This window comes from Nuphar pumila, chromosome 10 (genome assembly GCF_984573655.1).
Source record: "Nuphar pumila chromosome 10, dmNupPumi1.hap1.1, whole genome shotgun sequence".
In the NCBI taxonomy this organism is placed as follows: domain Eukaryota; kingdom Viridiplantae; phylum Streptophyta; class Magnoliopsida; order Nymphaeales; family Nymphaeaceae; genus Nuphar; species Nuphar pumila.
Window position 1 is genome coordinate 44,374,158 of NC_143258.1, and position 19,189 is coordinate 44,393,346.

The 19,189-nt window shown below is 36.9% G+C and overlaps 1 protein-coding gene across 1 annotated transcript; it reads right to left on the bottom strand.

Moving 5' to 3' along the window:
• Nucleotides 1–15,088: 15,088 nt before the first annotated feature.
• LOC149826770 (large ribosomal subunit protein uL2cz/uL2cy-like) lies at nucleotides 15,089–16,633 on the bottom strand. Its single transcript, XM_090020129.1, is given in 3 exon segments — nucleotides 15,089–15,495; nucleotides 15,497–15,569; nucleotides 16,228–16,633. Coding segments are annotated over 3 exon segments (831 nt in total). The 5' UTR covers nucleotides 16,619–16,633; the 3' UTR covers nucleotides 15,089–15,128.
• Nucleotides 16,634–19,189: the final 2,556 nt, after the last annotated feature.

Here is a 19,189-nt window from a genome sequence, read left to right on the forward strand (position 1 = left end):
AACAAGGAAAAATATTACCTAGGCGAGTGAATAGATTGACCTTGAAACAACAACGATTAATTACTATTGCTATAAAACAAGCTCGTATTTTATCTTTGTTACCTTTTCTTAATAATGAGAAACAATTTGAGAGAGCCAAGTCGATCTCTAGAACTACTGGCACTAGAACCAGAAAAAACTAGAAAGAAATAGGACTACTCTTCAATCGAATCAGAACTCAAATTGATGTGATGCTTTGTTCGTAAAATCCGGAGCCCATATTCGATTGTCGTGTCGAAAGAAAAAAGAAAGAATGGGGGAAGAAGACCCATTTCAATAAAGAAATGGGTTCGTTCATTCCTACTACATTTAATTTTCCTTTACATTGTTATTTTTACTCCACCTTCCCGGGGGAAATTCTCCGGGAAACTCTGTTTCGTTTAAATTATTTCGTCGGACTCCTCCCAATCAATCTCCTTATTTGATGATATCATTGGTTATCATGTAAAGGCAATTCCTATTTGATATAGCTATTTGTGCAAGTATTTTACGATTAAGAAGGAGCTGCCTCTTGCACAGATCGTGTATTAATCGACTATAGGGTACCCCATTCTCGCGGGTTACTGCATTTATCCGAGTGATCCACAAACGACAAAAATCTCGCTTTTGCCTTCCTCTATCCCTATGGCTGGAAACCAAAGCCCTTATTTTCTGTTGAGTAGCAGTTCGAGTAAGTCTTGAATGAGCTCCTCGAAAGGTTGATGCAAATAAACGAATTTTTCTTCGACGCCTTCGCTCAATATATCCACGTCTAACTCTTGTCATAGTTTAAAATGAAACTTTGATTAATAAAATTTTCATGAATAACTAATTGATTTTCATTTCTTTTCTTTCAGTCATTCTTTTTCCTTCTCTTGGTCTAAACAAAACGGATTCTTCCGATGTATAAAATAAAAATTTTGATGGTTTTTGCTACTATAACCTTCCCAACCACGATTTGTTATTTCTTACAGGCAGTTCATTTCCCTATGAATAAATAAATAGTGGGTTCCATCGTTTCTATGGTCACTTCTTAAACAGCGAGGTCCTATCTATACACCGGAGCCCTTTCCCTCATTTAATCAATGTTATTGGTAACTTATACAGTTCACACTGTTTGGCTCTACCCATGAACTAGCCAGTAATAGGTCTTTTCACAACGAGATCTATCCATACAGTGACGATATTTAATTGTGAAGGTTGGCTAGGTAGCTGACTCTGTCAGTCCGTTCTTGTAATAGTAAGAGCACCAATAATATTTCTGCTTCTTAAATACTATTTTCCTGCTTAATGGATAACCATTCGCTACCAATGAGGAATCACTTTTCATCCCCAATTCAAATCAAGGCGATTGGATTTGCACCAATGGAAAACATAAATTCCATACACAATAGAGATATATGATAGATCTTTTTTTTTATGTAGTTCTTCCATTCTACCCTATTCATTTTCATTGGTACTGGTCATTGATACTGGAAAAATGGTTTAGTTTAGGTCACAGTTCATGATCTGAACGAGTCACACATACACCCTAGTACATGTTCCTCTACACTGAGGACATCCTCGAAGAGCAGGAGATTTCGTGACATTTCTCATTGGCTGTCTTGTGTTTCTAATAAGTTGTTTAATAGTTGACATGCTGAATCATATATAGAATAGGTTGGTTTAGATCAATCCTAACCAGATGATTATGAGTTACTTTCATTTGATTAGAAGATTCTACTTCAAATCATGGTTCGAATGAACCGTGATTCGAAGTAGAATTACCAATTTACACAAAATCTGCGCTATTTTCGACCGCTACAAGATCAACAATGCCATGAGCTTGGGCTTCTGTTGTTGACATAAAAACATCCCTTTCCATGTCTTCAGATACAACCCATAAAGGTTTGCCCGTTCTTTGTACATAAACTCTTGTGAGTATTTCGCGAAGTTTCAACAGTTCTTCTGCTTCCAGGATAAATTCTCCTACTTGTACCTCATAAAAAGAACTAGCAGGTTGGTGGATCATAACCCTGATTATAATATGTCATAATGAACGGTTCCTCCATCTCGCAAAATGGGACGAAAGGAATAAAATAAATAACAATAAAAAAGATAGAAAACCGTACAGGCAGTTTTTGTGCATTGCATACGGCTCTGCAATGGAATCTACTCTTCTCTTACATCAAAGAAAGAGATAAATAGATCTATCAGATCCAGATCGTTGGATGATCCATTTACCACCCTTCTCCTCGTAGAAAAAAAAATACTATGATGGTTCCGTTGCTTTAGATAATATATTTATCTTGTCTCTCTTCTATGATTCAGCAATCCCAAAGTTTCTTTTTGGTTTGATTAAATAAGAAAAATGATCCTTTTCTCTTTTCTTTTTATGCTTAGAAATATTCAGACTCCTGGTGTGTAAGGAAAAAGGGTTGTTTGTGACGCTGAAATGGACCCCCGATAAATAACATAAGAATAAGATCAAATTGGGACTAACCTTTTGTTTCATACTACTATCTCGATACATAATCATGTTATGAAAAAACAATAATGATTTGCTCATATCGAACTAAACGTGCCATGCTATTATTACTTATATATTCCATATGGCGAAGGCATAGTCTTATTTTTTCTTCAAATCAAATAAAAACTCATTGGCGTCGAGCGTGAGGGAATGCTAGACGTTTGGTAAATTCTCCTCCGACCAGGATGAAAGATCCCATCGAAGTAGCTAATCCCATGCATATTGTATGTACGTCTGGTGGAACAATTTGCATAGCATCATAAATAGCTATTCCCGGTATTACCCATCCGCTGGGAGAATTTATAAACAAATAGAGATCCCTGGTATTATCTTCCATACTGAGATATACCATGAGACAAACAAGTTGATTCGAGATCTCACTATCAACGCCTTGGACTAAAAAAAGTAATCTTTCTCGATGAAGTCGGTTGATTAGGAAAGCTTGTATCCTCGCGGAACCGTACACGCACCTTTAGATACATACGGTTCAAAAAGTTCGCAAAAAAAGGATCAATGTGTTGATTCTAGACCTATTCCTTTTTAGGCATTTTCCTGACAAAGGGCTTTGTTTTCATTTGCATTTTCCATGAAAATGAGTTTTGGTTTGCCCTCCTAACCTACAAAAAAGAATTCGCCGAACTTATCATCTTTTTATTGATGTATTATTTCATCGAGATCCAAATCACGATGTCATTTTCTTGTTCCTGAATGGGCCTCTTCACTTATTTTAGGTTTATGCTCTACTCCGGGTAAAGATTCACCCGAATTCTATTTGCACATATAGGACAAATGACCCCAGTACCACTTATTTTTTTCTTACGACTTTTTTTGTTCATGCCTTACACCAACCAAGTATTCGATGTATTCATCACATTTATTAGTGGTTTGAGATCACTTCTATGGTGTTATTTATGATAGAAGTGGTAATCAATATTACATATACCCATTTGGTATTTTCTGAACGGAGCCTGGATACTTCATTTTATTGTTCCAAGTCAACCATAGATTATTCTAATTGATAAGATAATATTTATCCTCCAAATGAATTGATCCATTTGCACATTTCACGCTCCAAATTATTGAATTGATGATTCAATCAATCTTTCTTAGGCAAAAGAGAGTATATCTCGATCGGGGGAGAGAACGAGGAAATCCCATATGACCCAATATGTTCGACAAGTCACACTATATGTCAACCCAAACTGCATCTTTCTCTCCAGGACTTCGAAAAGGGACTTTTGGAACACCAATGGGCATTACATTATAGAAAACGGGGTTAAGTACTATACTTCACTTTGATGTGGAAACGTAACAATGGGTTTATTGTCCTCATGATATTTCTGTTTATCATATTTTTTTATCCATACCATAGATTGGAAGGTTCATGTAGGAAGACAATGAAAAAAGGAAAATTATTACGAACGGAGCGGATCCTTCGAATGATGAACAAGTATCTAAGAGATTCACTTAAAAAAAATGGGACCAATCCCCCCATTGTGTATTGGTACTTATCGGGTATAAAATAAATATGCTTCTCTTTGTTCCTGCGAACAGAACGAAATTGTTCCATTATTACTATCACCAGCGGCACGTAATAAATGTGAACCCTTGCACCAAGATAATCCACTGAATGAGGTCCATAGCATAGTATTTTTCAATGTGATAAAGTTACATAATGTCTATTTTTCTTTGATGAAGGGGTATTTCCATGGGTTTGCCTTGGTAGCGTGTTCATACTGTCATATTGAATGATCCTGGTCGCTTGCTTTCTGTCCATATAATGCATACAACTCTAGTTTCTGGTTGGGTCGGTTCCATGGTTCTATACGAATTAGCTATTTTTGATCCCTCTGATCCCGTTCTTGATCCAATGTGGCGACAAGGTATGTTCGTTATACCCTTCATGACTCGTTTAGGAATAACCAATTCATGTAGCGGTTGGAGTATTACAGGAGGAACTATAACCAATTCGGGTATTTGGAGTTACGAAGGTGTTGCCGGGGCACACATTGTGTTTTCTGGCTTGTGCTTCTTGGCAGCTATCTGGCATTGGGTGTATTGGGATCTAGAAATATTCTGCGATGAACGTACGGGAAAACCCTCTTTGAATTTGCCCAAGATCTTTGAAATTCATTTATTTTTATCTGGGGTGGTTTGCTTTAGGTTTGGTGCATTTCATGTAACAGGTTTGTATGGCCCTGGAATATGGGTGTCTGATCCTTATGGGCTAACCGGAAAAGTGCAACCGGTAAGTCCTTCGTGGGGCGTAGAGGGTTTTGATCCTTTTGTTCCAGGGGGAATAGCTTCTCATTATATTGTAGCGGGCACCTTGGGAATATTAGCGGGTCTATTCCATCTTAGTGTCCGCCCGCCCCAACGTCTATACAAAGCATTACATATGGGGAATATTGAAACTATGCTTTCCAGTAGTATCGTTGTTGTGTTTTTTGCAGTGTTCGTTGTTGCTGGAACTATATGGTACGGTTCCGCGACTACTCCAATCAAATTATTTGGTCCTACTCATTATTAGTGGGATCATGGATATTTCTAGCAAGAAATATATCGAAGAGTTAACGCCGGGCTAGCCGAAAATCTGAGTTTATTGGAATCTTGGTCTAAAATTCCTGATAAACTAGCTCTTTATGATTACATTGGTAATAATCCGGCGAAAGGAGGATTGTTCAGAGCCGGCTCAATGGACAACGAAGATGGAATAGCTGTTGGGTGGTTAGGACACCCTATCTTTAGAGATAAAGAGGGGCATGAACTTTTTGTACGTCGTATGCCTACCTTCTTTGAAACATTTCCGGTAGTTTTGGTAGATGGAGACAGAATTGTGAGAGCCGATGTTCCTTTTAGAAGGGCAGAATCAAAGTATAGTGTCGAACAAGTGGGTGTAACTGTTGAGTTCTATAGTGGTGAACTCGATGGAGTCAGTTATAATGATCCTGCTACTGTGAAAAAATATGCTAGACGTGCCCAGTTGGGTGAAAATTTTGAATTGGATTGCACTACTTTGAAATCCGATGGTGTTTTTTGTAGTAGTCCAAGGGGTTGGTTCACTTTTGGACATGCTTCGTTTGCTTTGCTTTTCTTTTTCGGCCACATTTGGCATGGTGCTAGAACCTTGTTCAGAGATGTTTTTGCTGGTATCGAGCCAGATTTAGATGCTCAAGTGGAATTTGAAGCCTTCCAGAAACTAGGAGATCCAACTACAAGGAGACAAGTAGTATGATACAACATTTCTCTCTTATGTCTAGCCTATGTTTCATTTTTATTTTATATAGGGTACCAGAGAAATATTGATTCGAATCATCACCTATTACTCTTGACCTTCACTTTCTGGGAAATGATCCAAAATGAACAGGTATGGAAGCTATAATTGTAAAACACGATCAAATCTATGGAAGCATTGGTTTATACATTCCTGCTGGTCTCGTCTCTAGGGATAATTTTTTTTGCTATCTTTTTTCGAGAACCGCCTAAGGTTCCGAATAAAAAGATGAAATGATTTTTCATTATCTCAATTGAAATGATGACCCTCCCAATAGGGAGGGTCACCATTTCAGCTAGTCCCCGTGTTCCTCAAACGGATCTCTTAGTTGTTGAGAGGGTTGCCCAAAGATGGTATATAAGGCATACCCAGTAAAGCTTACAAGTAAACCAGATATGGAGATGGCGACTAGAGTTGCAGTTTCCATTATTAAGTAATTTCAAGACCACGATGGATCTACGATAAGATAGTTTATTTACAACGGAATCATATACAAAGTCAACATATCTCAAATAATGCATGCAATAGAATTTATGGCTACACAAACCATTGAGGGTAGTTTCAGATCTGGGCCAAGACGAACTATTATAGGTGATTTATTAAAACCATTGAATTCGGAATATGGTAAAGTAGCTTCTGGATGGGGAACTACACCCTTTATGGGTGTCGCAATGGCTCTATTTGCAGTATTCCTATCTATTGTTTTGGAGATTTATAACTCTTCTGTTTTACTGGATGGGATTTCATTAAGTTAGGTCCAGAAGAACGGGTAAGTCCTAACTTAAAAAAAAAGAATCACTTAGGATTCGGATTTCTAGGTCATCTCATTTTGTTTGGTAGTTCGACCGTGAAATTCTTTTGTTTCAGTATTTCCGGAATATGAGTGTGTGACTTGTTATACCTATTGATAATACAGAGAATAAGTTTGTCATCTCGTCAAAGGAGATGGTTCTAGCCCGTCAGATAGTCAGTCTAGTATCTGGAGCACGGACTATATGGAATAGATCAAGAACTATTTGAACTATGATTCATACCTACTATTCATACCTCGTGACCGGCCTCCAATTATTTTCAATTAACTTTTTAACGAAGTGTTTCATAAATCGAACCACCTTTTTCCTTCAGAATCATGCTTAGTTTGAGCTGAGCGAGGGACATGACAAATATTTCTATGGATTCTTAGTTATTATATATGTTCATTGAATAAGTGAAGTGATGATCAAATGAAGGGGTTCCTACTCAGAGAACTTTTTGGTTCTGTTTTGTTCTTTGTGGAATCTGAGGTTTCAATTGATTCATAGGGTCTCAACAAGATAATTCCTATCAATAGTAAATTCGTATTTATTACGTATAAACAACAAATAGGGTAAGAGAGCATTCAAAAGGCCTGTAACAATCAACATAGGATGAGCCAACTTGATATTTTGGCGCTATCATCACAAAGAAGAGATTTAGGTTTTGGTTCCTTCATTTTTTGGGGAAAGATTGAATCAAGTGAAGTGTCTAAAAGGTTTCAAATCTTTCTTTTCTATTGCACGTTGCAACCAGAACCAATATTGGGGTGTTTTCGCTTGAGTCATATGAGACGAAATTCTCATATACGGTTCTCAGAGGGGGTCCCTTTGGTTCACCTATCTCAATAAAGTATATGATTGGTTCGAGGAGTGTCTCGAGATTCAAGCGATTGCAGATGATATAACTAGTAAATATGTTCCTCCTCATGTCAATATATTTCATTGTCTAGGAGGGATCACACTTACTTGCTTTTTAGTACAAGTAGCTACAGGTTTTGCTATGACTTTTTACTATCGCCCGACTGTCACAGAAGCTTTTGCCTCTGTTCAATACATAATGACTGAAGCCAACTTCGGTTGGTTAATCCGACCAGTTTATCGATGGTCAGCAAGTATGATGGTTCTAATGATGATCCTGCACGTATTTCGTGTTTATCTCACAGGCGGTTTTAAGAAACCACGCGAATTGACGTGGGTTATGGGTGTAGTTCTGGCTGTATTGACTGCATCCTTTGGTGTAACTGGTTATTCTTTACCTTGGGACCAAATTGGTTATTGGGCAGTCAAAATTGTAACCGGCGTACCCAAGGCTATCCCTGTAGTGGGATCGCCTTTGGTAGAGTTATTACGCGGAAGTGCTAGCGTGGTTCAATCCACTTTGACCCGTTTTTATAGTTTACACACTTTTGTATTACCTCTTCTTACTGTCGTATTTATGTTAATGCACTTCTCAATAATACGTAAGCAAGGTATTTCAGGTCCTTTATAGAGAAGACAGAGCATAGGTATTTGTAATAGATCATATATCATTTGGGTAGGAACAAAAAAATAGTATTTCATTGCTATAAATATGGATTATTGAAAAGAATAAGACATGTTATTTGGATATTTCCCTTCAACCCCAAAGTATTTTTTATTTGATACGAATAGTTGAAGTGGATTCTCGGAAGAGAGGATGGATTATGGGAGTATGTGACTTGAACTATTGATTGGTCCATGCAGATATATTATCTGCCACATTGGAATTCGTAAACAAATGTGTCTCTATTCCAACTGCCGCCCCCCTGCGGAGCAAGAGGATAGGCTGGTTCCCTTGAGGAGAATCTCTTCTATGATCAGACCTGAATCATGTCATGCATGAATAGGATTCGTAAGATCTAGTAGAATAATAAGTGATGTGGCATGATCCAGATTTGTTCTATCTATTCCACTCCCATTTATTTAACTTAACTTATACTAGGGAATGCATTCATTTCCCCTGCATCGACCTCGATCTATGATACTATCAGAGTGAAACAAGGGATCTAAGGAAGAATCGAGGCTAGACTTTATTAGTAACAAGTGAATCCTTTCTATGTAAGAAGACTCTAAAAAACAATATTGTGTTGTGGACCAATCACAAGGTATGAGACAATCCAAAAAGCATTTGATCATGATCGATGTAAGCCTACTTGGATATTGAGCATTTATCTGTACGAACATAGTTTCCTCGATGGCATATGGATTTTATATGAATCCATTTCATTCCTTTGATTGTTGCTTGAGCTGGATGATGAAAAATCATCATGTCTGGTTCTTTCGGGGGATGGATCCATAAGAATTCACCTATCCCAATAACAAAGAAACCCGACTTGAATGATCCTATATTAAGAGCTAAATTGGATAAGGGGATGGGACATAATTATTACGGAGAACCCGCATGGCCTAATGATCTTTTATATATTTTTCCCGTAGTAATTCTAGGTACTATTGCATGTAACGTAGGTCTAGGGGTTCTAGAACCATCAATGATTGGTGAACCAATAGATCCATTTGCAACTCCTTTGGAAATATTACCCGAATGGTACTTCTTTCCCGTATTTCAAATACTCCGTACAGTACCTAATAAGTTATTGGGTGTTCTTTTAATGGTTTTGGTACCAGCGGGATTATTGACAGTACCCTTTTGGAAAATGTTAATAAATTCCAAAATCCATTCCGTCGCCCAGTAGCTACAACAGTCTTTTTGATTGGTACGGTAGTAGCCCTTTGGTTAGGTATTGGAGCAACATTACCTATTGATAAATCTCTAACTTTAGGTCTTTTTCAAATTAAAATAGATCTTGAAATACTAAGTCGGGGTATTACTATGTATCTAGTCAGGCATACTTCAAAGTTGATCCTCCCTAGGTACATCTCTTTTACTTGATTATGAATCTATTCTGAAGAATCCATGAGTACAGACTATGCTGAAGATTCAAAACAGACTTTGTTTCTTCTTTTTTCGTTAGTGTGTATATATATTAATATTACAAATTATTATTCAATTTCAATTCGAATTAAAATTGAATAATAATTTGTAATATTAATATATAGTATAGTATAGAATAATTATAGTTCTATTTTTATATTATATTATAATTTATAATTAGTTTAATATTTAATAAATAAAATAATAAATAAGATAAAGATAAGAAAATAAAATAATAGAAATTTGATTTCATTATTTTCTATAATTCTATACTATTACTATAATATAAATAGTCTTTAATTTATAATTATAATTTTTTCATTTCGTGCTTTCATTCGAAATGAAAAAAATAAAAATAATTTCAACGGGCTTAAAATTTTTTATTTTTAAGCAAGTCGATTGTGAAACCCTTTTGTAGAATGTTGAATATTTGTTTTACGTCTTCTACGCGAAAATGCTCAATTCTCATAAGATCTTCTTGACTCTTACTCAAAAGGTTCAATAATGTATGTATATTAGACTTTTTGAGACAATTATAAGTCCTAGGAGGCAATTCTGATTGATCAATAAAAATACGTTTCAATATTATTTCTCTTTTCATATTATCCAATCCATCATGAAAGGTAAAAAAGGGAATAGTAGCCCTTTTTAGATTGTCTTCTATATTTATGTCCTGTTCCTCCGCATGTAGAAAAGGAATAAATAAATCGATCAAATTACGAGAAGCTTCGTAAAGCGCTTCTTTAGGAGTTAAACTTCCATTCGTCCATATTTCGAGAAAAAATATCTCTTGTTTTTCATTCCCATTCCCATAAGAATGAATACTATGATTCGCATTTCGAACAGGCATGGATACAACATCTATAGGATAACTTCCATCTTGATAGTTATTGGGGGTTCTCATACAATATCCACGACCCCTCTCAATTTTTAATTCAATGCACAAATCAACCGGTTCTGTTAGGATAGCTATATGCTGTGTAGTATCAACTATTTCTACAGAAGGTGATGAGATGATATCTTGAGCAGTTATGTGTCTAGGTCCCCTGACACAGATGGATGCGTCGAGAGTTCCGTACAGATCACTTCTAAATACAATCTTTTTCAAATTCATTAAAATTTCATGGACTGACTCTTCAATACCTACTATTGTAGAATATTCACGTGGTACCTTATCAGATTTTGCGCGCGTAATACATGTTCCTTCTAGTTCTCCAAGTAAAGCCCTTCGCATCGCGATACCTATTGTATCGGCTTGACCCTTCATAAGGGGGGATAAAACGAAACGACCATAATAAAGGCGCTTGCTGTCTTCTCTTGATTCAACACACTTCCACTGTAGTGTTAGAGTGGATACTGGCACTTCCTCTTGAACCATACTAATATAATATTATTTGATCAGATCATTTAATTATTTATTTCTCTTGGATTGGAATCTTTTCCATTTTTATTTCTAAACACGCCTTTTTTTTGGTGGTCTACATCCATTATGTGGCATAGGGGTTACGTCACGTATGGAATTTAATAGTATACCACTCCTACGAATTGCTCGTAATGCTGCATCTCTTCCGAGACCTTTTATCATGACTTCTGCTCGTTGCATACCCTAGTCTACTACCGTACGAATAGCATTTTCTGCTGCGGTTTGAGCAGCAAATGGGGTACCCCTTCTTGTGCCCTTGAATCCACAGGTACCCGTAGAGGACCAAGAAATGACCCGACCATGTGGGTCTGTAATAGTAACAATAGTATTGTTGAAACGCGCTTGAACATGAATAACTCCTATTGGTGTTCGACCCCCACTCTTACGTGAACTAATACGGCTATTTCTACATGAACCAATTCTTGGTATAGGTTTTGTCATATTCTATTTATTATCATATCATAAATATGAGTCAGAGATATATGGATATATCCATTTCATGTGAAAACAAATCCTTTATTTATTTGTACTGTACATTATGTACATTAGGTCTCTTAGAAAGTTAAGTTCCTATTTATAATTATAAATATTATCCTTGTCTCTGTTTATGTTTCGGATTGGAACAAATTACTATAATTCATCCTCGCCTACAGATCAATCGACATTTTTCACAAATCTTACGAACAGAGGCTCTTATTTTCATATTTGTTGTTCCTTAATTTAATTCTGAATCCACTCTTTGAAAGAAAATAAGTCGCTTTAACGTTAAGTTAGTGTTTGAGCCTCGAAATTTATCCCCATGAAAATTGAAATACCTAATCGTTTGAATCTTTATTGCGAAGTCTAGAAATTATACGTCCCCTTGTTGAATCATAACGGCTGACTTCGATTTTAACCCTATCTCCTGGTAGTATTCGAACTGATTACTTATGATCTTTCCAGGGGCATATTTGGCACTGCTTCTTTGATTACAGCAACAATAACGTCAGCGATATGAGCATATCGGTAATTACTAGCTCCTATTATTCGAATACACATCAGTTTTTGAGCTCCGCTGTTGTCCGCTACATTCAAATGGGTCTTAGGTTGAATCATCTTTTTTTATTTGAGTTCTTTCAATGCAAGAGGCGAGGGAGAAAAAAAAGAAAATTTTCTGTCCATAAATAAGTAAACCATCAATTATAGATTATATTTTTCATCATTCATATCATAAATATCCCTTTGGTCTGATATCCCTATTCCTCAATAACAAATTTAGTTCGTATAGGCATTTTGTGCGCAGCTAGTTCCATAGCGGCTCTGGCTACGGTTTCTGATACTCCGCCCATTTCATAAAGTATTCGATCTGGTTTAACGACGGATACCCAATATTTAGGAGATCCCTTCCCCGAACCCATACGTGTTTCTGCGGGTCTTAGTGTAACGGGTTTGTCGGGGAATATACGTACCCATATTTTTCCGCCACGACGGGCATATCATGCCATTGCGCGTCGCCCTGCTTCTATTTGTCTAGATGTGATCCAAGCGGGTTCAAGTGCCTGAAGCGCATATCTACCGAAACAAATATGATTGCCACGATAAGATACTCCTTTCATTCTTCCTCTATGTTGTTTACGAAACCTGGTTCTTTTGGGGTTATAGTTGATGGTAGTGTCTCAATCCCATCTCTACTACAAAACTGGACATGAGAGTTTCTTCTCATCCAGCTCCTTGCGAATGAAACAATAAATAATATTAGAATTAAATTCTATTATTTAATGAATGAAATTTCGTGGGCGAATATTTACTCTTTTATATCCATCTGCTTTATTCGTAGGGTCGCTCCATAACCTCTTCGAAGAAATCAGTTCGCTCCCGGCGCGTTCCGCCATCCCGTCCAGTGAATCATTAGGATTCGTTTTCAATCGAATCCTCCGCAGTCACAGGTTCCGTCGTTCCCATAGCTTCTCCAACATTAATGTCGAGGTCTGAATTCTACAATGGAGCTTCTAATTTAATCCGTCCCTGAGTCAATCTCCTCAGTCTCTATTGACTCAACGCTCTTTATTTTTTTCCTATGAAATCCATCTAAATTATGGATGAATTGAATTATATTTATTTATTTATTATAGTATTGATGCCTTGTCACATTGCCCTTTCTGAGATGATTCATAGACCATACATATTGGAATAATATATCATTGCTCTTCCCCTTCTCTCTTTCTCTCATCCTTCCATTCATTCGCATCCCTCTATTTTGGCTTCACAACTTACACAATCAATTACTTTATTGAAAAAGGATTTCAGTTGCTACAACTATATGATTATTATCTCATATAATGACTGATTCCTTGGATCTCGAGAATACGAAGCAATGAGCTGGTTATTAATTTATATTAGGTTAGGTAGGGTCCAATTCTTTCTTTTAGTCCCAACGAGTCACACACTAAGCATAGCAATTCTATCATACCAAAGTGGTAAATCGAATTGTTATTCAAACATATATAATTGATCATTTTTTACTAAACGGAAAAAGACCTAACTAAACGGAAAAAGACCTAAACTAAATTGAGTTTTTTGCCCTGTCCATGGATACTTATCCATGGATAGAATCACAAGAAAAGGAGACATTACTCTTCATCCAAAAATATCCAAATTTTGATCCCTAATACTCCATAGATAGTTCGAACTGGATAGGAACAATGATCAATTTTAACTCGAATGGTCTGTAGGGGAACCCTACCCTCTCTAATCCATTCAACGCGGGCAATTTCGTTTCCGTTGATACGTCCTGCAATTTGTACCTGAATTCCCTTTGCATCTGCTTGTTTAGCTAATTCAATAGCTTTTTTCATTGCCTTTCAAAAGGAAACTCTATTCTTTAATTGCAGAGCGATATATTCTGCAAGAATATTAGGTTGCCCGTAAGGTCTTGCAACTCTTGCGATAGCAATGTTGAGTCTCCGGTTCACGGAATGAAAGCTTTTTTTTACATTAGTCTATAATTCTTCGTTTCCTCGGGGTCTACCCTCTATTAACATATTGGTGAATCCAATATGAATTATGACTTGGATCAAATCAATTCTTTTTTTAATATCTATACGTGCAATTCCCTCAAAACCTGAGGATATTCTCATATGTTTTTGTACATAATTCTTGATACAATCCCGTATTTTTTCATCTTTCTGGAGACCTTTAGAATAATTTTTTGGTTGTGCGAACCAAAAGGAATGATGACTTTGGGTTGTACCAAGTCTGAAACCAAGTGGATTTATTTTTTGTCCCATATCTACCTACCAATATTATCTTTCTAAACTAAAAAAAAAAGTAATGTTTTGAAAATCAAATATTTTTCAAAGTGAAGTTAGGTCTTTCGCTAAATACAATAGTTATATGACAGATGGGTCTTTTTATTGGGTAACTACGTCCCCGAGCTTGCAGTTTTAACCTTTTGACGATAACACCTTCGTTGACTTCGGCTTTACTAATAAATAAATCAGCTTCTTTCAAACCCCTATTGTGACTAGCATTTGCTGCTGCAGAATAAACGAATTTGAAAATGGGGTAACATGCTCGATAAGGCATGAGTTTCAGTATCATAAGTGTTTGCTCATAGGAGCAACCACAAATTTGATCAATTACCCTTCGTGCTTTTTGAGCAGACATACCTATATGTCGAGCTAAAGCTCATATTTCTGTACCTTGGGTCTTCTTTATCATAGGGTTTTACCTCATACACACCAATAAAAATAAGAATAAATCATGAGCACCTATTTCACTTTTTATTTACATTACTACATTAACTATATTACCATTACCGCCGAGATCTATTATCGTTTTTCGCGTGTCCTCGGAAAGTCAGAGTAGGTGCAAATTCTCCCAATTTGCGACCCACCATACGATCCGTTATATAAATAGGTAAATGTTCATTTCCGTTATGAATAGCAATTGTATGACCGACCATTGCAGGTATAATGGTGGATGCCCGGGACCAAGTTACTATTATCCTTTTTTCCTCCTCCATGTTGAGCTTCTCAATTTTACTTAATAAGTGATTAGCTACAAAAGGATTTTTTTTAGATGAACGGGCCACAAGTGATTACTCTCCTTTCTTTTCATTTTGTAAAGACAAAAAAACCTATTTTCGTTCGCCCATCCACATCATTCATTATTTTTTCTTTCTATTTACGGCGACGAAGAATAAAAATATCACTATATTTATTCCTTTTCCTACTCCTTCTTCCAAGCGCGGGATAACCCCAAGGAGTTGTGGGTTTTTTTCTACCAATCAGAGCCCTCCCTTCACCACCTCCATGGGAATGGTCTGCAGGGTTCATAACTACTCCTCTTACTACAGTACGCTTACCTAGCCAACATTTAGATCCGGCTCTACCCAAACTTTTCTGGTTCACCCCAACATTACCCACTTGTTCGACTGTTGCTGAGCAGTTTTTGGATATCAAATGAACCTCTCCAGATGGTAATCTTAATGTGGCTGATTTACCCTCTTTTGCAATCAGTTTCGCTACAGCACCTGGTGCTCTAGCATTGTCCACCCTTTCCAAGTGTTATTTCTATGTTATGTATGGTCGTGCCTAAGGGCATATTGGTTGAAGTAGATTCTTCTTTTTGATCAATAAAAACTCCTTCCCAAACTGTACAAGCTTCTTCCAAAGCATACGGCTTTCTGGATGTAGTTGATGATATCTAGACTGATGGATCTTATATGAATCATATGATGAAGTACCACATGAGTGGATATATAGGAATTCAAATCTGCCGAATCACTCATGCTACGATCTTCTACATCCTAGGTCTCCCCATTCTGTCATCTGGCTTATGTTCTTCATGTAGCACTCAGACCGAATGACTCTATGAAATTACGTCGATACTTCCATTCCACATATTACGGGTAACGTAGGAGACATCTCTATTTTTCCCCCGGGGGATCTTTAGAATTACCACTGCTTAGCTTTCAATTCGCCTCTGACCATCAAATGAAATGTGAATAACCCATCCTCCTCTCTTTGAAACAAGAAGCGCTTCCGATTCTATCCGTGCTTCAAACAATTTTGTCTTCTTCATATTACCATATCTCTAGAGTCAATAATTTTATATGAGGAACCACTGAACTCAATCACCTGTTGCCGTTACTATTCTGTTTTTTGTTGAGGTCTATTCCGTAGAGGTACTCAAATTGGATCAGTGATCGATTTCTACGTTTTGTCGTAAACCTAATTGGTTACTTCCAATTACGTAAATCAATGGTTCAAACCGCACTCAAAGGTAGGGCATTTCCCATTGATATAGGAACTTCTGTACCAGAAACAATGGTATCTTCAATTATAGCCCCTCTGGGATGTAAAATATATCTCTTCTCACCATCCCCATAGTGTATGAGACAAATGTATGCATTTCGATTAGGGTCGTATTCTATGGTTACGATTCTACCAAATATGTCTTTTTCATTTCGTCGAAAATCAATTTTACGGTATAGACGCTTATGACCTTCCCCTCTATGCCTTGCGGTAATGATTCCTCTGGCATTACGACCTTTACCACAACGATGTTGTCCATAGATCAAATTTGTTCGTGGATTGGATTTCACTTGACTGTCTACGGCTCCTTTGCGTGTGCTAGGGGTAGAAGTTTTGTATAAATGCATCGCCATGTTATTAAGTTTTTTTTTTTTATTTAAGTTCTTTTCTCTATAAGAGGTGGAATAAAATAACCCAGTTGAAGCGTAATGATCATACGTCTGTAATGCATTGTATGTCGTATAATAGGTCCCATTCTTCTACCCTTTCCCAGGAGTTAATGGCTATTCATAGCTACTACCTTGACACCAAAGAAGAGTTTGATCCAATGCTTTATTTCTATCCTAGTTGATCCTGATTCGACATTAGAAGTATATTGATTGTTTCCCAATAACCGAATACTTTTTTCTGTAAATACTGCATATTTGATTCCATCCATAAATCCATTTTCTTCCCTATGAGTTCCAGTATCTATAAGAATTAGAATTCTTACAGTTTCTATCGTTTCTATCTTATTCTTATAGTATGAATATACCAATTAGTTATGTATGGATGATGAGATTCCGTTGATACGGAGCCAATTCTATTATTGAACGTTCCAATTCGTGTGCATCCAGCAGGAATTGAACCTACGAATTTGCCAATTATGAGTTGGGCGCTTTAACCATTCAACCATGGATGCTTCGCGGAGACTCGTCATCAACGGAAGCTGTCTTTGTGTAAGTGGATTTCAATTGAAATATAATCTTTCGTTTAGGAGAAATCAATGAAACGACATCAATTCAAATCCTGTATTTTTGAATTGAGAGAGATATTGAGAGAGATCAAGAATTCTCGCTATTTCTTAGATTCATGGACCAAATTCGATTCGGTGGTGTCTTTCACTCACATTTTTCTCCACCAAGAACGTTTTGTGAAACTCCTTGGCCCCCAAACTTGGAGTGTCCTGCTTTCACGTGATTCACAGGGTTCAACAAGCAATCGATATTTCACGATCAAAGGTGTAGTACTGCTTGTAGTAGCGGTCCTTATATATCGTATTAACAATCGAAATATGGTCGAAAGAAAAAATCTCTATTTGATGGGGCTTCTTCCTATACCTATGAATTCCATTGGACCCAGAAATGATACATTGGAAGAATCATTTTGGTCTCCCAATATCAATAGGTTGATTGTTTCGCTCCTGTATCTTCCAAAAGGGAAAAAGATCTCTGAGAGTTGTTTCATGGATCCGAAAGAGAGTGCTTGGGTCCTCCCAATAACTAAAAAGTGTATCATGCCTGAATCTAACTGGGGTTCGTGGTGGTGGAGGAACTGGATCGGAAAAAAAAGGGATTCTAGTTGTAAGATATCTAATGAAACAGTAGCTGGAATTAAGATCTCATTCAAAGAGAAAGATATCAAATATCTGGAGTTTCTTTTTGTATCCTATATGGATGATCTGATCCTCAAGGACCATGGTTGGGAATTGTTTGATCTTGTTTCTCCGAGGAAGAAGCAAAACATAATCAATTTGAATTCGGGACAGCTATTCGAAATCTTAGCGAAACACTTGATTTGTTATCTCATGTCTGCTTTTCGTGAAAAAAGACCAATTGAAGTGGAGGGTTTCCTCAAACAACAAGGAGCTGAGGCAACTATTCAATCAAATGATATTGAGCATGTTTCCCATCTCTTCTCGAGAAACAAGTGGGATATTTCTTTGCAAAATTGTGCTCAATTTCATGTGTGGCAATTCCACCAAGATCTCTTCGTTAGTTGGGGGAAGAATCAATCATAAAGAGGATAAGCTTCAAGAGAATGATTCGAAGTTCTTGCACAGTGGAACCGTGCAGTACCAGACACGAGATAGATCTTCCAAAGAACAAGGGTTTTTTCAAATAAGCCAATTCATTTGGGACCCTGCAGATCAATTCTTTTTCCTATTCAAAGATCAACCCTTTGTCTCTGTGTTTTCACGTCAAGAGTTTTTTGCATATGAAGAGATGTCAAAGGGACTTATTACTTCCCAAACAAATCCTCCTACATCTATATATAAACATTGGTTGATCAAGAATACGCAAGAAAAGCACTTCGAATTGTTGATTCATCGCCAGAGATGGCTTAGAACTAATACTAATAGTTCATTATCTAATGGATCTTTCTGTTCTAATACTCTATTCAAGAGTTATCAGTATTTATCAAATCTGTTCCTATCCAATAACGGAACGCTATTGGATCAAATGACAAAGACATTATTGAGAAAGAGATGGCTTTTCCCGGATGAAATGAAACATTTGATTCATGCACCAGGAGAAAGATTTCCCATTCCTTAGCGAGAAAGATATGTGGTCGTGAAAGAGAGATTAAGTGGAACAGAATTGACCGGGTGGTAGAGTCGTGGAAACACTTGTTTATTCCATATTTTGGACCTTAGCTCCATGGAGCAATATGCTACTGCTGAAACATGGAACAATTGAAATCTTAGATCAAAACACTATGTATGGATGGTATGAACTGCCTAAACAATAATTCTGGAACGACAAACAACCAGAATGGAACGGCAAACAACCAGAACCTATTACTCACTACATCAAACAATTTCCATTAATGAAACATGTAAATCCATTGGAAAATCAAAAATGCGCATGTCCGATGAAATGGTTGTTGCTATCTGCTCCAATAATGAATCATTGGTTTAACTGAATAACTAAATAAAATAGATA